The 22989-nt window shown below is 49.7% G+C and overlaps 1 protein-coding gene across 3 annotated transcripts in view; it reads right to left on the bottom strand.

The window, feature by feature from the left end:
- The window catches only part of LOC141052127 (radial spoke head protein 6 homolog A-like), a 29940-nt gene that overhangs the window by 2479 nt on the left and 4472 nt on the right, over positions 1-22989 (bottom strand). For 2 of the 3 annotated variants that reach the window (XM_073549348.1, XM_073549349.1), the window contains exons 2-6: positions 4664-4898; positions 2892-3350; positions 2528-2815; positions 2305-2446; positions 319-436 (exon numbers count right to left, since the gene is read on the bottom strand). In XM_073549348.1, coding sequence (XP_073405449.1) covers positions 319-436; positions 2305-2446; positions 2528-2815; positions 2892-3350; positions 4664-4898 — 1242 coding nt within the window. Of the gene's footprint in view, positions 1-318; positions 437-2304; positions 2447-2527; positions 2816-2891; positions 3351-4663; positions 4899-7201; positions 7348-22989 lie in introns of those variants that run through there. The other variant, XM_073549347.1, reaches the window with a different exon arrangement.

Raw genomic sequence — 22989 nt, 5'->3', positions numbered from 1 at the left:
AGCGGTCATGTGCCATCAGAGCTGGAAGTAATGGCTTTTTCTTCTGGCTCTTATGGAATATGATGAGTGGTTGCAGAGGTCGCCTGATGCCCCTTGTCAAAAAAGAAAGCCATGGGTATAACAGCACAGTACAGCGGAGCAGTGGGGGTCCGGTAGGAGATAATGCATTCTCTTGCAGAAAAAGAAATGTTGAGGATCTCACAGCTTTCTACGTTGCTGCTCTTAACTGAAATGTCCTGTTCCTCATTTGACTGTCTTTCGATTACCCCATAAAATGATATCCCTGCAGGACTTCCAGAAAAGAGATCAAATACGTACTTGGGGCTAGAAATGGTGTAGGCTCCGGGCCACAGGTTAGAGCGCAGGACGGCGAGCGCATACTGAGGGATGTGCGTGGAGGAGACGGACGCCGTCCATGGAGGTGTATTGTTGATCTCTGGAGAAAAAGAAGAGAATACATGTAACACATTCTTATATATGAGGAGTACAACACTGTAATAATCAGGTGAGGCTGAGGGTTAGATGGTTTCCCACTGCAACTAAAGACTGTCCATGGGGTAACGGAGCGGCCCGTCATGTGCCATGATGTGATCGTTGCAAAAAAAACCCAAAAAACCTATAGGTACTAAAGGCTACTTGTGACTCACGAGATCAGTCTGTAACTTGGCTGTTTCGTTTCACAGCCAAATGTGCTTGAAATTATTCATGTGACAGCAATTGTGATTTGTCAAAAACATGTCTTTAACACTACCAAAGTTACCATGTTATCCAAACCTAAAACTAAGGCCTAATTCACACGTCAGTTTTTGCTGTCTGTCTGGGGCCTTTCAGAAGTCCATGAATTATCACAGAATGATCGATCCATGCAAAATCACGGACACTTATTTCATCTGGAGCCAACACTTGGATCTAAATCATCAATGCAAGTCTACGGTTCGTGAAAAATATCGGAGCTCACTCGGATTTCATTTTCATGCACTGACAGAATGGAGAAAGTGGATAGACATTTTTTTTTAATCTCCATATCTAAGAAAAACTGATGACGCTCTGATCACACTCTGATCGGAATAATCTGACTGATGTAGAGAAATCAGTCATGTGAACCTACCCTAAAGGTGCAGTCAGACGGTCGTATAAATCAGAGCGAGATTGGAGCACAATTCACGGACTGGCCAGCGACTTTCCTGACAGCAGCATAGAAATACATGAAGCTGTCATGATCGGGTCAGGAGAGCCGCCAGCCAGTCATTGCGGGCCGATTTATACATCCGTCTGACTGTGCACTATTTGTGAACCATGACATATATTACTCTGAAACTTACATGTCATCTGTTAAACTGTAAAGCGCTGCGGAATATGTTGGCGCTATATAAATAAAGATTATTATTATTATTATCTATTACACAGAAGGAAATGACTTTGAAGGTGGCAGTGGGTCTCCTAACATACTGGGCCCATTGCCACTTATTTTCTCCCAGGCACAGAGGTGTGAATGTGTAACTTTTCTGGACCATGAATTTAAGTGATTTTTGCATCCACTCCTAATGCTATAGTTATACACAGATGTTAACGGGATTCAGGTATAACGACACATTGATTAGGATTGTATTCTGTCATGGTTTGAACAGGGTTCTTGCCCTGCACTCACAGGGTTAAGTGTTCGTGGCCTCTTTCTGGATCTGGGAGGGTTATTTATACTCACTCTTTACCAGGGTTCTCTGTCAGCTATACTGTTGTTCTGGTGTGTCTGACCCCTGGTGTGCGTGTATTCTACGTTGCTTGTTTGCTTCCCGTGTATGACCTGGTCTGTTCCCTCACTCTGTACTCCGTCTCTCGCTTTGGTACTATTGTCTTCTCCGGTTCTGACCTCCTGGCTTGGCTATCGTTACTCCGTTACAGTTTACCCCTATTTGTACCGTCTATTGCCCGTTCTGGTTTTTCGGATCTATTGCTACGTCCTGACTATCCATTCTGTCTAACCCTTTGGTACTGTATTGCTATCTTGTGCTTTGGCCCTGGCTTCATCCAGTTTCTGTCTCTGTCTATGCCCCTTGGTAACATTGTCCTGTAGTTACCTTTCTAAGAGTTTCCCTGCAGCTCCTAGATCTGTGGAGCTTAGGCCACGCCCCCAGCAGTCATGTGCTTCAGGTCCTGATACTCTGAAGCACGCATTGTCACCGCTGCTGCCCTGCTCCACAGGTATCTTTGAGCACTGTTTTTGTACTCAGGACACCCGCACTGGCTCAGTGAGCAAGTGTAGTGCGGGGCTCCTGACATATTCAATATTATATGAAGTGCTGGTACCTGCATCTTCTGACAGTGGGGTGAGCAACGGAGGCCCCACTTCAGGTTCTGGTTCCTCTTCATCCTCCTTCTCCTCCTCCTCTCCTTCTTCTTCCAACTCTTCCTCGGATTTCACAGCCGTATTCAGCCAAACACATCGTCCCTGAAAGAGAAGAAATACATTAAAGATGACACATAGGTAGAACTTATCACCATGCTGTATCATGTATGACAGTCTCCTCACCTGTGGGAGGATATGCTGGACATGATGAACCCAACTAGACAAGCTCTCCACCAGGTCTGGCACCGGAATGCCCTCAAATTCTGGGTTCTCCTCATAGGTGTCCCTTGCTTCCCCTTCCTCCTCTTCTTCACCTTCCTCTTCTCCAAACTGATAGTAGCCTAAGGGACTGACATGGGTTCCTGCAGAGATCCGGGCGATCTGTGCACGTAGAAGGTTAGCTTCGCTCCCTGGAAATGGTGGGTAAGTGATGACTGGGGCATCGAGATTTCCAGTGAACAGACGCCGGATCTGTTTTCAAAGATTGATGAATGTGAGACACAGATGAAGACATGACTGAAAACCACATGTGAATATGATCAGATACCTTTCGTGCGACTGTGATCTGTGCAGGCGTCACAGGTGGAAGTCTGAGCCATTCTGCCCCAGCTTCAGTACATACAAAGTACACATACTTATTGGCTCCCGTGCCATTGTCCTCACGTGGCACCACAGGGGGAGGACGGTATGTAGATTTAGGGGGCAAGTCTTCTGCCTCTTCTTTCTCCTCCTCATCTTCCTCTTCATCTGCTGTTGCCTTCTCTTCTTCTTCTGCATCGTCGTCTGCCTCTTCATCTTCACCTTCCCGAAACTGCACCTCTGCCACTAAGTAACTACCCCCGGTGCCCAGGATTTTGCCCCAGAAGCGACAATACTGGAGTGGACGGGTGTCAGTGAGTCGTTTCATGGCAAGGGCTATCCGGACCGTCTCATCTCGCCCTAAGTTCACCCCTCCTTGTTGGAGAAGATGAGCGAGGTCATACAGGTTAGGCAGGGGCGACTCTGTCTGCGAATGGAAATGAAGAGGCACATTTTAGTAATCTGGGGTGACAGTCCCAGGAACATACACAATGCAAGAAGCAGATAGTGTACAGTAAAGTATTTGTGGTCTTTTGTGTCTTAGTGACCTGCCAAAAGATGCAGCAAATATCCATTAGCCCCTTCAGGAAGGACCAGTTTTTTGTGCTTTCATTACTTCCTACCCTTCTTCCAAAAGCCAAACATTTTTATTTTTTAGTCGACATGGCCATCTGAGGGTTTTTAACATACTAAAAGGTGGGAAAAAATTCCAACTGTGGAGAAATGGTGATCCGCTCCCACACACACAGGATAACATTGATATCTTGGTTTTGTTTCCACAGCATTCATTGTGTGAAATGACTTGGCAACTTAATTCTAGGAGGGCACTATGATTATGAGGATATCAAACTTGTATCGTTTTTTTTTTTTATTTAACCCCCTCACAACCGATGACATATATTTACGTCATCGGCTGTGTCTTTGTCTTTGCTGCAGGCTCACACGCTGAGCCCGCATCTTTCACCACGCTTGATGCCATCAAGTGCCTCTAACCAGTTAAATGCCGATGTCAATCGCTGACAATGGCATTTAAAGGGAATCTGTCAGCAGGTTTTTGCTATGTAATCTGAAGACAGCATAAGGTAGGAATTAAAACACAAATTTCAGGGAAGCCTCTCTTATCAAGCTCCATTTTGCTTGCTTACAATGATGGTTTTAGCAACAGTAACTTTTCATTGCTGGGACTAGCTGGTCGGTGAGCCCTGATCCAACACACCCCTTCCTGTGATAGGCAGGCTCATTCAAGGTGTGATCACTCTTTTTTAGATGCAGACTAACGAGCAGATCTAATTTGATGCAGGTGTTAGTTTTGGGAATGAAAATTTACAGGGTGATTCCATAATTTTTTCCCTCAGAATTGAGTGATTCCATAATTTTTTCCTTATGCTTGGTTTAAAAAAGTAACCATTACTGACTACCACATTTTTTGTTCTTGATTTCTTTTAGTGTTTCTTAAAGCAAGAAAGTTGCCATTTGAAATGACTTTAGATTTGTGCCATGTCTATGATCTGCTATTTTTCTACAAAATTAAACAAATGAATGAACATCCTCCAAGTCCGGTGATTCCATAATTTGTGCCAGGAGTTGTAAATAAACGGACATGGTGGGTAAGTTGCATTGTGTTTTTTAGAGGGGAAGATGAATTTGTTGTTTAGGAGGGGGGCAACAAAGTGACCCAAACAACAAACTTAGCTCTGCTGTGATGACAGCGCTGATGTTCCTTTTCTAGCATCCCCTCACCATTTCCCCATCTCCTTCAGTCTCATCAGCTTCTCCTCCGCCACGAGAGAACAGCGCACGCAGAGATTCTGCCTTATTGAAAGTGGGGGGTTCTTCCATCAGGGGGCGCAGCGACTCCAGTCCTTTGTTCAGTCTTGACCAATGCAGTTCTGCACTCATCTGCTCCAAGATCTCCAGGGCATTAGGGGGGCGCTCCGACAGGATCCGGGACAGAAGGCCCGAGAGGTGTTCATATCTGTGGGAAAAACACGCAGGTCACATGTTACTATGGTAAGATATTATACATATATCACTCTGATGCTCTGTAGCCCCTCTGTTCTGTCTCCGACATAATGACTCTTGAACTGCATATTTTGATAACATACAATGATTGCTGTATTCATACACCACAAGACATGAGTCTAAATTGCCAAATGTACAAATTTTATTAAATGCAATAGCATAATATACATTACTCAATAAAAACCATAGATAGAATAAGGACACTGCTATCCAAATAGGGAAACGCGCGTTGGGGCGACAGGGGAGCCAGTGCCACACACTTTAATTATGTAAGTGCTTTTTTGGAAACATCCTTTTATTTACTAAACTTTGTTTGGGTTCATACTGTAATGCTATATGGTCGAGGTACTTAGTAATAGCTGAGTAGTACATAATGTATACCTAGAATCCTTATGAACTTGTTGATTGGTTATGCCTGTTTCCACTGTGGAAAGTTCTTTTCAGTTCAGATGCATTTTTATGGATGTAACCTCTGTTTAGCATATGAAAGATGTCTTCATGCACTTATTCAACTAGTATATACTGTTTTGGGCAATTGTGCAATATAGGCTCCCTATTTGGATAGCAGTGTCCTTATTCTATCTATGGTTTTTATTGAGTAATGTATATTATGCTATTGCATTTAATAAAATTTGTACATTTGGCAATTTAGACTCATATCTTGTGGTGTATGAATTGAATTTTGAGTTTTTGCCTTAATCATATTTATTGGGTTTTGTTGGTTACCAATGATTGCTGTATGTATAGAATGTTCAGATTTCTAAAGTTTAATGTTTAGTGTTTTTGGCTCCATCTAGTGGCCAAAGTCATAACTGCATGTTATTATACATTGTATTTCCTGATTCATTTTCCCTCCAATCCACAATGTATCCTGGGTGAGTTTGCAAAGTACCATGGTCTATTCCAGCCCCCTTGTTCTCTTCAGTCTGCCATTTTCCATCAAGTCTGCATACTGGAAGCACCTCATCCTTCTACTCTCCCTGCGTTAGCATCGTTGGTACGTGACATGTTCCCTCTATACATCCCTATCTCTCATATTAGTCAGCCTAGTTAGTTCCCTCCGTTCAGCTAGTAGTGCAGATTGTGTATGCCTATGTATATTGTGTATTCCTATGGACACAGCACTGATTCTATGTATTTGTCTTGTATTGTAGTTTCATCATCTATATACCTACGTTCAATAAACCACAGATTCGACCACAGTCTCCCTTATTGGACCCCGGTATAGTGGTTTAGCTTCTTGTTAAGCTATATGAATCCCGTTCATTTAGCTGAAGACAAGACAGTGAAACGGCAGCTCTCCAGCTACTGGGAATACAGAGAGAAGCGCTTTCCATCTTGCAGGACCGCAGTGAACAGCGGCTCTCCAGCTAGTGGAACTCAGAGATAGAAGAGCCTTCATCCATTCTGCAGGAACTAGTAAACTGCAGAAATCCATCTAGTGAGATTCAAGTCACTGGCTACACAGAGACTAATACAACTACAGCAATCTCTGCACAGCCAAGCATCCCTCTAAGACACCATGTCCCACAAATCACACAGGACAAAATCTGCTACATCCATCTCCTCAAAGACTGTATCCATCAGCAGCGCGGTCGCCATTGCCCGTGCAAATGCGGAAGCTACCAAAATGCGAGCACGCTATGCTGAAGAAGAAATACAACTTAAATTATAGAAAGCACGGCTAGAAGACCAAGATAGAAGGTCACGCAGAGAGAGAGAAGACCAAGAGAGAAAGTCACGCATAGCGACAGAGAGGTCACGTTTAGAAAGAGAGGAGCAGGAGAGAAGGTTATGCCTAGAAAGAGATGAGCAAGACAGAAAGATGCAGTTAGAGAAGGCACGTGTGGATGCTGCCTTAGAGAGCCTAGCGGTAAAATGAGAGGCTGCTGCAGCACTGGCAGAGGCAGAAGCACTAGAAGCCACGCACAACCCTGAGCTGCATAGCCGTAGCAGTGCATCAAGTCTGAAGTTGCCATTGCAAGATTCACCACAACGCACATCTCAATATGTTAATGAACTTCCTGATCCAAACTATAACCAAGAGCATGACACATCCAGTGAAACGAGTGAGAGTCATCATGAGGCTCAGCTCCAGGAAAACGTGGAGCAAAGCAACTCTGCTGTCTACCTTGCCCCTCACCAAGTAACCAACGTGAATCACCTTGCTGACACACCACATGTCAGATATGTCAGACCGAAGCAATATGACACGGGCTGGCGCCACCCTGAGGATACTAACAGGTATGAACGCACCTCACATCACTATCAGGTGACCCATCACCAGCATACTCCGCTGACAACCGGTTCACAACAGAACTTGCTAGAATCTTCACATGACGTGACCTGGTTACCAAGGGACTCATGAAATTCACCGACCACGCTGAAGGTTACAGAGCTTGGAAAGCTTCCTTCCAAAATGTCACTAGAGGCTTGGAGCTGCAACACAGGGAAGAGATAGACCTCAGTCAAATACCTGGGAGAAGAGTCAGTCAAACATGCAGTAAGGATCAGAGACATTAATATACACCACCCTCAAATCGGCCTTAAAGAGATCTGGAAGAGGCTAGATGAGTGTTACAGCTCCGCAGAGGTAATAGAGAGGGCCTTGTTCAAAAGAATTGATGACTTTCCTAAAATATCTAACAAAGGTCTCCCAAAACTTAGAGAGCTAGGTGACCTGGTACAAGAGGTCCTAGTTGCCAAATGTGAAGGTGACCTACCAGGACTTGCATACCTTGACACAGCCAAAGGTGTTAACCCTATAGTCCAAAAGTTGCCCTACAATCTACAGGAGAGGTGGCTCACACGTGGTTCCACGTTCAAGTACAAACACAGTGTTTCATTCCTTCCCTTCTCCGTTTTTGTAGACTTTATACACGAACAAGCACCAATCAGAAATGATACCAGCTTTGACTTTGCAATGTCATATGCCGCACCACCACCAGCTGCAAACCCACGCAGAACATCTGTGGCAGTGCACAAGACTAATGTTTCTTTTCCAAGTTCCAATTACAGGTCTGCTGGCCGCTCTCAATCAGAGATTAAGGTACAAGAACCTGACAAGCAGTGCCCACTCCATCAGAAGCCTCATCCTCTCCTGAAATGCAGAGCCTTCAGAGGAAAATCTATGCCGGATCGCAGAAGCTTCCGGAAAGAGAACGGTATCTGCTACAAGTGCAGCTCATCCATCACTCATCTCGCCAAGGATTGTAAGGTCAGTGTAAAATGCACCGAATGTGGTACCACAGATCACAACACTGCCCTACACCCTGGCCCAGCTCCATTGAGTGCACAGAACACGCTAGCTGACAGTGAGCATGGCGGGGAGGAAAGGAGCACTGATTTAGTTACGCCAGAGATCACTTCACAATGTACTGAAGTCTGTAAAGGGACATTAGACAGTAGGTCTTGTTCAAAAATATGCCTAATCAGAGTGTACCCAAAGGGCCACAGAGACAAAGCTATGAGACTGTATGCTATCTTGGATGATCAAAGTAATCGATCCCTGGCTAGATCAACATTCTTTGACCTATTCAACATTAAAGGACCAAGCACTCCTTACTCATTAAAGACATGTGCAGGTACTGTGACAACAGCGGGCAGGAAAGCCACTGACTACCAAATTGAGTCCTTAGACGGAAAATTCTGCCTGCCACTACCTACAATCATCGAGTGTAATCAGATCCCAGACAACAGGTCTGAAATCCCTACGCCAGATGTGGCAATCCATCACGCTCACTTAAAACGCATAGCTCACCTTATACCGACCATCAGGCACAGATAATGCTGCTGTTGGGAAGAGATATCCTACAGGTTCATAAAGTGAGAAGTCATATCAATGGACTCCACAATGCTCCCTATGCCCAAAAGCTAGACCTAAGATGGGTCATAATACGAAATGTATGCTTGGGACATATGCACGCCCCATCTTCTGTGACAAGTATGCTAACAAATACATTGGAGAAAGGACGCCCATCTCTGTTTCAACCTTGCAACAACGAGTTCCATGTCAAGGAACTACCACACAGCATCCAACTGCCCAATCATTTAATAGACTTTACTCATGACAGCAGTATGATGTCAGGAAGCTATGAGGATCAATTGGGGTGCACAGTTTTCCAGAGAACTAAGCAAGACAACCAAGTAGCAATGTCAGTAGAGGATAAATTGTTCTTAGAGGTAATGGACAAGGGACTCGTAAAAGATTAGACCAACAGCTGGGTCGCACCTCTTCCCTTCAGAACCCACAGACCACGTCTACCAAACAAGAGAGGTCAGGCATTAAAACGTTCCTTGCAAACATAATCTGCAAAAGAAGCCAGAGATGAGAGATCACTTCTTCTCCTTCATGTCAAAGATATTTGAGAACTGCCATGCAGAACTAGCTCCCACTCTCAAAGACTCTGAAGAATGCTGGCTCCTACCCATGTTTGGAGTATACCACCCTAAGAAACCGGGCCAGATTAGAGTGGTGTTCGACTCCAGTGCTAAGTTTGATGATGTCTCCCTGAATGATGTTCTACTGACAGGACCAGACCTCAATAACAAACTGCTGGGAGTACTTATGCGCTTCCGTAAGGATTCCATTGCCTTCATCGCTGACATCCAGCAAATGTTCCATTGTTTCCTTGTGAGAGAGAGAGAGAGAGAGACAGGAACTTCCTAAGATTCTTCTGGTACAGAGACAATGATCCTACTAAAGAGGTCACAGAGTACCGCATGAGAGTGCACATCTTTGGCAATAGCCCTTTTCCTGCAGTCGCCATCTATGGACTCAAAAGGTCAGCTCTAGAAGGAGAAACAGAATACGGATCAGATGTCAGACAATTCATAGAAAAAGACTTTTATGTTGATGACTGTCTGAAAGCCATACCTTCAAATGAGACTGCCACCAGTCTTCTCAGGAGAGCCCAAGATATGCTTGCTTGCTCCAACCTCATGCTTCACAAAATAGCCTCAAACAGCCAAGAACTCGTGAAAGCATTCCCTTCACAAGACTTGTGTAATGGTCTCAGAGACCTCGACCTGGGGTCAGACCCCACACCAATGCAACACAGCCTCGGGCTTCTCTGGAATCTACAGTCAGATGCCTTTACCTTTCAGGTCAACCAGGAAGAAAAGCCTTTCACACGCAGAGGTGTCCTGTCTACCATCAACAGCCTGTACGATCCCTTAGGTGTTGCAGCTCCAGTTACTATACAAGGCAAAGCCATACTAAGAGACTTAACTAAGGAAACAACTGACTGGGATGCACCTCTGCCACCTGATAAGAGAACCCGGTGGGAAGCATGGAAGAACTCTATAGCAGCCCTCTCCAACCTGAATGTACCAAGGCCATACACCCCTGTGCCGCCTACAGAGATACAGAGCCAAAGACCGTTTGTATTTGCAGATGCTTCTGTCAAAGCAATTGCTGCTGTTGCTTATCTCAAAACTGTAGACTCCAAATGTCTGAGCCACATTGGATTCGTTATGGGGAAAGCCAAACTTGCTCCACAACCAGAGCACACCATACCAAGGTTAGAACTTTGTGCTGCAGTCTTAGCCACCGAGTTAGCAGAGTTCATCGCATCCGAGATGGATATCAACCTGACACAAGCCAAGTTCTACTCAGACAGCAAAATAGTCCTGGGATACATCCATAATGAAACCAGGCGATTCTACGTTTATGTCAACAACAGAGTGCTACGAATTAGGAGATCAGTTCATCCAAAACAGTGGCATTACATTCCCACGGACCAAAACCCTGCAGATCATGCAACTAGAGCAGTTGACGCAAGTCGACTAGAGAGCACAACATGGCTCTCAGGACCAAAACTATTGTACACTGAGGAACATTGTCCAGACACCTTTGAACTGTTAGGAGAGGACTCAGATGCTGAAATCCGCCCTCAGGTGTCCACACTTCATACAGTGACTTCTGTTATTCAGCTTGGATCCCACAGATTTGACAAATTTTCAAGTTGGAAGTCACTTACTCGAGCCATTACCTGCCTGACTCATATAGCTCGCTCATTCAAGACCAACAGAGCTTGTGACACAGAAAAATGTAAAGGTTGGCATCTCTGCGAAAACACCTATGTTGCATCCGACTTGGAATCCTCCAGAAACCACATAATCTCCACAGTTCAGAGAGAAACCTACTCTGTGGAAATCCAATGTCTCATTAACATAGCTTCAATACCCGCGAGCAGCTCATTGAGAAAACTCGACCCATTCATCGACAATAACGGCCTGCTGAGAGTAGGAGGTCGCCTCAAAGAAGCTAAAATGGAGTTTGAGGAGAAATTCCCTCTTATCATTCCTGGAAAATGTCATGTTGCTTACCTAATCGTGCAACACTAGCACAATCTGGTCAAACACCAAGGAAGACTATTCACAGAAGGAGCCATCACAACTGCTGGCCTGTGGATTGTCGGTGCAAAGAAACTCATCTGCAGTGTCCACTACATATGTATTACCTGCCGTAAGCTTTGTGGTTCCACTGAAACCCAAAAGATGGCTGACCTTCCAGCAAACAGACTCAGTCCAGACCCTCCCTTTACCAACGTTGGTCTCGATGTGTTTGGACCTTGGTCAGTTGTTACTCGTCACACGAGAGGTGGACAAGCCAATAGTAAACGTTGGGCCGTCATGTTTACCTGTCTGTCAATCAGAACCATCCACATATAGCTCATTGAGTCACTTGACACCTCAAGCTTCATCAATGCCTTTAGACGTTTCATTGCCATCTGTGGTCCTATCAAACATATACGTTCAGACAGAGGTACCAACTTCATTGGTGCAGCAAAGGAATTGGGCATACCTTCGAATCTAGACCATAAGACTCTCGAGAGGTTCCTCAGTGACCAAAATTGCACATGGTCATTCAACTCACCTCACTCCTCACACATGGGTGGATTTTGGGACGAATGATTGGTCTAGTATGAAGAATTCTTGAATCTACTCTTCTTCAGGATGGAGCAGCGAGACTTACCCACAAAAGCCTAACCACCTTCATGGCAGAAGTCGCAGCTATAATCAATGCAAGGCCCTTGGTTCCAGTTCCTAATGACCCTGAGGAGCCCTTGTTATTGACTTAAGCTACTCTCCTCACCCAGAAAACAGGACTATCCAGTGCTCCTCCAGGAGGATTCGACGCTAAGGACCTCTACAAGCGCCAATGGAGACAGGTACAACGTCTTGCCAATACATTCTGGGACAGGTGGCGCAAACAATATTTGTCTACCCTGCAGCCATGGACAAAGTGGCAATCTACCAGGCCTAATCTGAGGATTGGTGACCTCGTCCGTGTGAAAGACTGTCAGGCCCATCGAAACCAGTGGCCACTTGGACTAGTGAATGCTACACTCCCGAGTAAAGAAGGTAATGTTCGCAAAGTTGAACTGAGGATGGCCAAAGGAGATGGACCTAAGACATTCTCCAGAACAGTGACTGAGCTGGTCCTATTGTTATCTTCAGAGGATAGGAATAGTGGCATCCGTTCTATGCCAGACGGGGAGTGTTCTGTCTCCGACATAATTAATGACTCTTGAACTGCCCATTTTGATAACATACAATGATTGCTGTATGTATAGAATGTTCAGATTTCTATAGTTTAATGTTTAGTGTTTTTGGTTCCATCTAGTGGCCAAAGTCATAACTGCATGTTATTATACATTGTATTTCCTGATTCATTTTCCCTCCAATCCACAATGTATCCTGGGTAAGTTTGCAAAGTACCATGGTCTATTCCAGCCCCTTTTTTCTCTTCAGTCTGCCATTTTCCATCAAGTCTGCATACTGGAAGCACCTCATCCCTCTAGTCCCCCTGCGTTAGCATCGCTGGTACGTGACATGTTCCCTCTATACATCCCTATCTCTCATATTAGTCAGCTTAGTTAGTTCCCCCGTTCAGCTAGTAGTGCAGATTGTGTATGCCTATGTATATTGTGTATTCCTATGGACACAGCACTGATTCTATGTATTTGTCTTGTATTGTAGTTTCACCATCTACAGTTGTGGCCAAAAGTATTGAGCGGAGCCACGTGTGTACGAGGTGAGCGGAGCTCTGTGTGTATGAGGTGTGCAGAGCGGAGCCGCATGTGTATGAGGTGTACGGAGCGGAGCCGTGTGTGTACGAGGTGTATGGAGCGGAGCCGCATGTGTACGAGGTGTATGGAGTGGAGCCGCGTATGTACGAGGTGTGCGATGCGGAGCTGTGTGTGTACCAGGTGTACGGAGCGGAGCTGCGTGTGTACGAGGTGTATAAAGCGGAGCCGTGTGTGTACGAGTTTTACAGAGCGGAGATGTGTATGATGTGTCTGGAGCGGAGCCGCGTGTGTACGATGTGTATTGAGCGGAACCGTGTGTGTACGGAGCTGAGCTGTGTGTTTACGGTGCAGAGCAGAGCCGTGTATGTACGGGGTGTACGAAGCGGAGCCGCGTGTGAACGGGGTGTACGAAGAGGAGCCGGCCCACGTGTGTACGAGGAGTACGTAGCGAAACCGCGTGTGTACTAGGTGTTTGGAGCAAAGCCGCATGTGTACAAGGTTTACGGAGTGGAGCCATGTGTGTACAAGGTGTACAGAGCGTGGCTGCGTTTGTACAAGGTGTGAGGAGCGGAGCCGTGTGTGTTCGAGGTGTACGGAGCGGAGCCGCGTGTGTACGAGGTTTACGGAGCGGAGATGTATACGAGATGTATGGAGCGGAGCCGCATGTGTACCAGGTGTACGGAGCGGAGCCGCGTGTGTACGAGTTGTACGGAGCGGAGCTGTGCGTGTACAAGGTGTACAGAGCGGAGATGTGTATGAGCTGTTGTCATGATTTGTAGTTTTGCCCTGTCCTGTATTTTGTATAATATGTCATTTAACTTTACCTGGTTCTATTTGCTGTAAATTAACCATGTCTCCTTCCCTCAATACTTTGCAATGTCTTGTGATGTACCTGGACCATAATCTAATTTAGGCTTGTGTTAACAGCTAGTAGAACTTTGGCTATTGTTTTCCTAAGCAGAAGATAACCTACAATACACATCCTGTAGACTCAGTGGAGCCCTTACATTTTTAGAATCTTCTGATGGACCAAACCATTGAATAGTAGGTGTGACCCCTACCCCCCTTCAGATGGGCTGATCCCAGGAGCCCTGACAATACATTCTTGTTTTAAGATCAGTTGTGATTTGAGTGCGGATGTGGAAGGAGTCACGAACTGAGTTGAGGCCAGCTCGTGACGTCCGTGGGATTGTGTGGAATCCTGTGGACTATTGCAAGGATTATTGTTATTGCATCTGGCACAAGGACTATTGTGAGGTGCCCGGATTTGTTTCCATTGTGTGGACTTCTCATGGACTCCAAGGACATTATGGATATTTGATGTTGTATGCTCCCTGCCTTAATAAATCTCGTTGGATCGTCCCTCGGCCTGTTGTCCCTTCTTGCTCTGTCGTATACCCCGTCACAGTGTATGGAGCGGAGCTGCGTGTGTACAAGGTGTACGGAGCGGAGCCACGTGTGTACGGAGCGGAGCCGTGTTTGTACGAGGTGTACGGAATGGAGCCCTGTGTACAAAGTGTATGGAGCTGAGTCGTGTGTCTAAGGAGCGGAGCAGAGCCGTGTGTGTACGGGGTGTACGAAGCGGAGCCGCGTGTGTACGAGGTGGAGCCGCGTGTGTACGAGGTGTACGGAGCGGAGCCGTGTTTGTTCGAGGTGTACGGAGCGGAGCCGCGTGTTTGTATGAGGTGTAATGAGCGGAGCCGCTCGTGTACGAGGTGTGCAGAGCGGAGCCGCATGTGTACGAGGCGTACGGAGCGGAGCCGCCAAGTAAAAGGTGTACAAAGTAAAGGTGTACACAGAGCCCTGTGTGTTCAAAGTGTGTGGAGCTGAGCCGTGTGTTTACGGAGCGGAGCAGAGTCGTGTGTGTACGAGGTGTACAGAGCGGAGATGTGTACGAGGTGTACGGAGCGGAGCCGTGTGTGTACGAGGTGTACGGAGCAGAGCTATGTGTGTACGAAGCGGAGCCGTGTGTGTATGAGGTGTACGGAGCGGAGCCGCGTGTTTGTATGAGCTGTACGGAGCGGAGCCGCGTGTTTGTATGAGGTGTACGGAGCGGAGCCGCGTGTGTACGAGGTGAGCGGAGCCGCGTGTGTATGAAGTGTGCAGAGCTGAGCCGCATGTGTACGAGGTGTACGGAGCAGAGCCACGTGTGTACAAGGTGTACGGAGCTGAGCCGCATGTGTACGAGGTGTACGGAGTGGAGCCGCGTACGTACGAGGTGTTCGGTGCGGAGCCGCGTGTGTACCAGGTGTACTGAGCGAAGCCACGTGTGTACGAGGTGTATGGAGCGGAGCTGTGTGTGTACGAGGTGTACGGAGCGGAGATGTGTACGAAGCGGAGCCGTGTGTGTACGAGGTCTATGGAGCGGAGCCGCATGTGTATGGAGCGGAGCCGTGTGTGTACGATGTGTACGGAGCAGAGCCGTGTGTGTATGAGGTGTACGGAGCAGAGCCGTGTGTGTATGAGGTGTACAGAGCAGAGCTATGTGTGTACGAAGCGGAGCCATGTGTGTATGAGTTGTACGGAGCAGAGCCGCGTGTTTGTATGAGTGAACGGAGCAGAGCCGTGTGTTTGTATGAGGTGTACGGAGCGGAGCTGCGTGTGTACGAAGTGTGCAGAGCTGAGCCGCATGTGTACGGAGCAGAGCCGCGTGTACAAGGTGTACAGAGCTGAGCCGCATGTGTACGAGGTGTACGGAGTGGAGCCGCGTACGTACGAGGTGTTTGGTGCGGAGCCGCGTGTGTACCAGGTTTACGGAGCGAAGCCACGTGTGTACGAGGTGTATGGAGCGGAGCCGTGTGTGTACAAGGTGTACGGAACGGAGATGTGTACGAGGTGTATGGAGCGGAGCCGTGTGTGTACGAGGTCTATGGAGCGGAGCTGCATGTGTACGGAGCAGAGCCGTGTTTGTACGAGGTGTACGGAATGGAGCCCTGTGTGTACAAAGTGTACGGAACTGAGCCGTGTTATTATGGAGCGGAGCAGAGCTGTGTGTGTACGAGGTGTATGGAGCAGAGCCGTGTGCGTACGGGGTGTACGGAGCGGAGCCACGGGTGTACAAGGTGTACGGAGCGGAACCGCGTGTGTTGTGAGCTCATTTTCTCGTTCACCTTTGATGTCTGATGAACTCCCTCTGCTGGTGAAAGGAGGTGGTGAAACTGATTTGGATGGGAGAGACCTGTCACCTGAACAGGTGGATTGCGATTGGACATCCGGAATCTCTGAGTGGATATAAGGCAGCCGACGCCCTGTAGGGTTGCTGGTGATTTTTCTGCTCTGAGCTCTAGCCTCCAGTTCAGTTCCTGTCTTCTAAAGCTAAGTTTTGTTCTGTTATTGTTCCATGAGATTTTGTCTGATTTGCTTAGTTTTGTGTTCAGCCAGCCCCGGCTGGGGCTTTGCTGAATTTCCATTTTTGTCCCTGATCGGTTAATTCTCTTTTGCTCTGTCTTCAGAAAATATCGGAGTGCTGATATAGGGATTTTGAAGTCTAGTGACTTCAGGGCCGTTATTCCTATCAGACGTGTTGGGACATTTTTGGTAGGGTTTGCCTGTCTTTCTGTCTGTGTTTGTGTTTTCATCTGTTTTCACCGTCAATACATGTTGGGGGCTGTCTATTGCTTTGGGGTCTGCTCTGGGGCAGTTTAGATTTCCCCTTTCTTTCTTTAGGCTTATTTAGCTCTCCGGCTGTGACGAGGCGTCTAGGACCACCGTAGGAACGCTCCACGGCTACTGTTAGTTGTTGTGAATAGGATCAGGGGTCTGCAATCCGCTAGCTACCAACCTCTCCGGTTTTCTGGATTTAGCTTGCATTTTTGTTTTTTCCTCCTCCGGTGACTCATTCATAACACGCGTGTATACGAGGTGTATGGAACAAAGCCGCATGTGTACAAGGTTTATAGAGTGGAGCCACGTGTGTACAAGCTGCACAGAGCGTGGCTGCGTGTGTACAAGGTGTATGGAGCAGAGACGCATGTGTACAAGGCTTACGGAAAGGAGCCATGTGTGTACTGAGTAGAGCCGTGGGTGTGCGAGGTGTACGGAGCAGAGCCGTGTGTGTACGAGGCATACAAAGCAGAATCGTGTGTGTATAAGGTGTCCCGGATCCAGCAGGACAGTCCCAATTTTGAGAGTGACCCACTGCCCCGGCCGGGAGCTTACTTTTTCCGCGGACACATGAGTACACGGCGGAGCCCCGAAGAGCACTTTAAAATACGCACGTGACGTTCCACCAGAAGTGACGTGCTAGAAGCTGACCAGAAATTAGGTAATTTCGGGAGGAGATTGTGACGGAACCATGGAGGCACTTTAGGGAATGCTTCAGATCCATCACCGTGTCCCCCTCCGATAGCACGGACAGCGGGATCGCCTTGGACTCGGGGATAATGGCCATGTGAGCGGAACATGATATGTCCTGCACCGGGAGGCTCAGGTGGGCATTACAATGGGAGGCGGGCTGCTACAGTATCTTTATAGAAACTTTATAGTATCTTTCGCTCTCTAATCTTTCTTTTTTTCGTTCTCTCTCTGCTCTTTCTTTCTTTCCTCTCTTTCTCTCTTCTTTCTTTTCCTCAGTACCAGTCAGTGTGCCCAGAGTACCAGCCACTGTGCCCATAATGCTAGCCACTGTGCCCTCAGTACCAGTCAGTTGTGATCAGCAGTGCTAAATGGGTGTGGTTGGGGCATGGACATGGGTGTGACTAGTTGTGAAATGGGTGTGGTCGGGGCGTGGCCTACAATTTACCTCACTGCATCCACATTAGTCGGAGCGGCTCCTCACTGCACCCACATAAGCCGAAGCGGCTCCTCACTGCATCCACATTAGCTTGAGCGGCTCCTCACTGCATACACATTAGTCGGAGCGGCTCCTCAATGCACCCACATTAGCCGGAGCGGCTCCTCAATGCATCCACATAAGCCAAAGCGGCTCCTCACTGCATCCACATAAGCCAGAGCGGCTCCTCACTGCATCCACATAAGCCAGAGCGGCTCCTCACTGCATCCACATAAGCCAGAGCGGCTCCTCACTGCATACACATTAGCCGGAGCGGCTCCTCACTGCATCCACATTAGCCGGAGCGGCTCCTCACTGCATCCACATTAGCCGGAGCGGCTCCTCACTGCATCCACATTAGTCGGAGCGGCTCCTCGCTGCATACACATTAGCCGGAGCGGCTCCTCGCTGCATACACATTAGCCGGAGCGGCTCCTCGCTGCATCCACATATGCCGGAGCGGCTCCTCCCTGCACACACATTAGCCGGAGCGGCTCCTCACTGCACCCACATTAGCCGGAGCGGCTCCTCACTGCACCCACATAAACCGGAGCGGCTCCTCACTGCACCCACATAAACCGGAGCGGCTCCTCACTGCATACACATTAGCCGGAGCGGCTCCTCACTGCATACACATTAGCCGGAGCGGCTCCTCACTGCATACAGATTAGCCGGTGCGGCTCCTCACTGCATCTACATTAGCCTGAGCGGCTCCTCACTGCATACACATTAGCCGGTGCGGCTCCTCACTGCATACACATTAGCCGGTGCGGCTCCTCACTGCACCCACATTAGCCGGAGCGGCTCCTCACTGCACACACATAAACCGGAGCAGCTCCTCACTGCATATACATAAGCCAGAGCGGCTCCTCACTGCACACACATTAGCCGGAGCGGCTCCTCACTGCACACACATTAGCCGGAGCGGCTCCTCACTGCATACACATTAGCCGGAGCGGCTCCTCACTGCATACACATTAGCCGGAGCGGCTCCTCACTGCATACACATTAGCCGGTGCAGCTCCTCACTGCATCTACATTAGCCGGAGCGGCTCCTCACTGCATACACATTAGCCGGTGCGGCTCCTCACTGCATACACATTAGACGGTGCAGCTCCTCACTGCACCCACATTAGCTGGAGCGGCTCCTCACTGCACACACATAAACCGGAGCGGCTCCTCACTGCATATACATAAGCCAGAGCGGCTCCTCACTGCACCCACATTAGCCGGAGCGGCTCCTCACTGCACCCACATAAACCGGAGCGGCTCCTCACTGCATACACATTAGCCGGAGCGGCTCCTCACTGCATACACATTAGCCGGAGCGGCTCCTGACTGCATACACATTAGCCGGTGCGGCTCCTCACTGCATCTACATTAGCCGGAGCGGCTCCTCACTGCATACACATTAGCCGGTGCGGCTCCTCAATGCATACACATTAGCCGGTGCGGCTCCTCACTGCACCCACATTAGCCGGAGCGGCTCCTCACTGCACACACATAAACCGGAGCAGCTCCTCACTGCATATACATAAGCCAGAGCGGCTCCTCACTGCACACACATTAGCCGGAGCGGCTCCTCACTGCACACACATTAGCCGGAGCGGCTCCTCACTGCATACACATTAGCCGGAGCGGCTCCTCACTGCATACACATAAACCGGAGCGGCTCCTCACTGCATCTACATTAGCCGGAGCGGCTCCTCACTGCATACACATTAGCCGGAGCGGCTCCTCACTGCATACACATTAGCCGGTGCGGCTCCTCACTGCACCCAAATTAGCCGGAGCGGCTCCTCACTGCATACACATAAACCGGAGCGGCTCCTCACTGCATATACATAAGCCAGAGCGGCTCCTCACTGCACCCACATTAGCCGGAGCGGCTCCTCACTGCATACACATTAGCCGGAGCGGCTCCTCACTGCATACACATTAGCCGGAGTGGCTCATCACTGCACCCACATAAGCCGGAGCGGCTCCTCACTGCATACACATAAACTGAAGCGGCTCCTCACTGCATCTACATTTGCCGGAGCGGCTCCTCACTGCACCCACATAAGCCGGAGCGGCTCCTCACTGCATACATAAACCGGAGCGGCTCCTCACTGCATCTACATTTGCCGGAGCGGCTCCTCACTGCATACACATTAGCCGGTGCGGCTCCTCACTGCACCCACATTAGCCGGAGCGGCTCCTCACTGCATACACATAAACCGGAGCGGCTCCTCACTGCATATACATAAGCCAGAGCGGCTCCTCACTGCACCCACATTAGCCGGAGCGGCTCCTCACTGCATATACATAAGCCAGAGCGGCTCCTCACTGCACCCACATTAGCCGGAGCGGCTCCTCACTGCATACACATTAGCCGGTGCGGCTCCTCACTGCATACACATTAGCCGGTGCGGCTCCTCACTGCATACTCATAAACCGGAGTGGCTCCTCGCTGCATTCACATTAGCCGGAGCGACGCCTCACTGCACCCACATAAGCCGGAGCGGCTCCTCACTGCACACACATAAACCGGAGCGGCTCCTCACTGCATACACATTAGCCGGTGCGGCTCCTCACTGCATACACATTAGCCGGTGCGGCTCCTCACTGCACCCACATTAGCCGGAGCGGCTCCTCACTGCATACACATTAGCCGGTGCGGCTCCTCACTGCATACACATTAGCCGGTGCGGCTCCTCACTGCATACACATAAACCGGAGTGGCTCCTCGCTGCACCCACATTAGCCGGAGCGACGCCTCACTGCATACACATAAACCGGAGCGGCTCCTCACTGCATATACATAAGCCAGAGCGGCTCCTCACTGCACCCACATTAGCCGGAGCGGCTCCTCACTGCATACACATTAGCCGGTGCGGCTCCTCACTGCATACACATTAGCCGGTGCGGCTCCTCACTGCATACACATAAACCGGAGTGGCTCATCGCTGCATTCACATTAGCCGGAGCGACGCCTCACTGCACCCACATAAGCCGGAGCGGCTCCTCACTGCACACACATAAACCGGAGCTGCTCCTCACTGCATACACATTAGCCGGTGCGGCTCCTCACTGCATACACATTAGCCGGTGCGGCTCCTCACTGCACCCACATTAGCCGGAGCGGCTCCTCACTGCATACACATAAACCGGAGCGGCTCCTCACTGCATATACATAAGCCAGAGCGGCTCTTCACTGCACCCACATTAGCCGGAGCGGCTCCTCACTGCACCCACATTAGCCGGTGCGGCTCCTCACTGCATACACATTAGCCGGTGCGGCTCCTCACTGCATACACATAAACCGGAGCAGCTCCTCGCTGCACCCACATTAGCCGGAGCGACGCCTCACTGCATACACATTAGCCGGAGCGGCTCCTCACTGCATACACATTAGCCGGAGCGGCTCCTCACTGCATACACATTAGCCGGAGCGGCTCCTCACTGCATACACATTAGCCGGTGCGGCTCCTCACTGCATACACATAAACCGGAGCGGCTCCTCGCTGCATCCACATGAGCCGGAGCGGCTCCTCACTGCATACACATAAACCGGAGAGGCTCCTCACTGCATCCACATTAGCCGGAGCGGCTCCTCACTGCATACACATTAGCCGGAGCGGCTCCTCACTGCATACACATTAGCCGGAGCGGCTCCTCACTGCATACACATTAGCCGGAGCGGCTCCTCACTGCATCCACATTAGCTGGAGCGGCTCCTCACTGCATACACATTAGCCGGAGCGGCTCCTCACTGCACCCACATTAGCCGGAGCGGCTCCTCACTGCATACACATTAGCCGGAGCGGCTCCTCACTGCACCCACATTAGCCGGAGCGGCTCCTCACTGCATCCACATTAGCCGGAGCGGCTCCTCACTGCATCCACATTAGCCGGAGCGGCTCCTCACTGCACCCACATTAGCCGAAGCGGCTCCTCACTGCACCCACATAAACCGGAGCGGCTCCTCACTGCATACACATTAGCCGGAGTGGCTCCTCACTGCACTCACATAAGCCGGAGCGGCTCCTCACTGCATACACATAAACCGGAGCGGCTCCTCACTGCATCTACATTTGCCGGAGCGGCTCCTCACTGCACCCACATAAGCCGGAGCGGCTCCTCACTGCATACACATAAACCGGAGCGGCTCCTCACTGCATCTACATTTGCCGGAGCGGCTCCTCACTGCATACACATTAGCCGGTGCGGCTCCTCACTGCATCTACATTAGCCGGAGCGGCTCCTCACTGCATACACATTAGCCGGAGCGGCTCCTCACTGCATACACATTAGCCGGTGCGGCTCCTCACTGCACCCAAATTAGCCGGAGCGGCTCCTCACTGCATACACATAAACCGGAGCGGCTCCTCACTGCATATACATAAGCCAGAGCGGCTCCTCACTGCACCCACATTAGCCGGAGCGGCTCCTCACTGCATACACATTAGCCGGTGTGGCTCCTCACTGCACCCACATTAGCCGGAGTGGCTCCTCGCTGCATCCACATTAGCCGGAGCGACGCCTCACTGCACCGACATAAGCCGGAGCGGCTCCTCACTGCACCCACATTAGCCGGAGCGGCTCCTCACTGCACCCGCATAAACCGGAGCGGCTCCTCACTGCATACACATTAGCCGGAGCGTCTCCTCACTGCATCCACATTAGCCGAAGCGGCTCCTCACTGCATACACATTAGCCGGAGTGGCTCCTCACTGCATACACATTAGCCGGAGTGGCTCATCACTGCACCCACATAAGCCGGAGCGGCTCCTCACTGCATACACATAAACTGGAGCGGCTCCTCACTGCATCTACATTTGCCGGAGCGGCTCCTCACTGCACCCACATAAGCCGGAGCGGCTCCTCACTGCATACATAAACCGGAGCGGCTCCTCACTGCATCTACATTTGCCGGAGCGGCTCCTCACTGCATACACATTAGCCGGTTCGGCTCCTCACTGCATCTACATTAGCCGGAGCGGCTCCTCACTGCATACACATTAGCCGGTGCGGCTCCTCACTGCACCCACATTAGCCGGAGCGGCTCCTCACTGCATACACATAAACCGGAGCGGCTCCTCACTGCATATACATAAGCCAGAGCGGCTCCTCACTGCACCCACATTAGCCGGAGCGGCTCCTCACTGCATACACATTAGCCGGTGCGGCTCCTCACTGCATACACATTAGCCGGTGCGGCTCCTCACTGCATACTCATAAACCGGAGTGGCTCC

Source organism: Dendrobates tinctorius, unplaced genomic scaffold, assembly GCF_039654945.1.
Source record: "Dendrobates tinctorius isolate UK_male_01 unplaced genomic scaffold, ASM3965494v1 ptg000158l, whole genome shotgun sequence".
Classification (NCBI taxonomy): Eukaryota; Metazoa; Chordata; class Amphibia; order Anura; family Dendrobatidae; genus Dendrobates; species Dendrobates tinctorius.
Note: the sequence above shows the minus strand (reverse complement) of the source record. Positions and strands in the feature narration are given on the sequence as shown.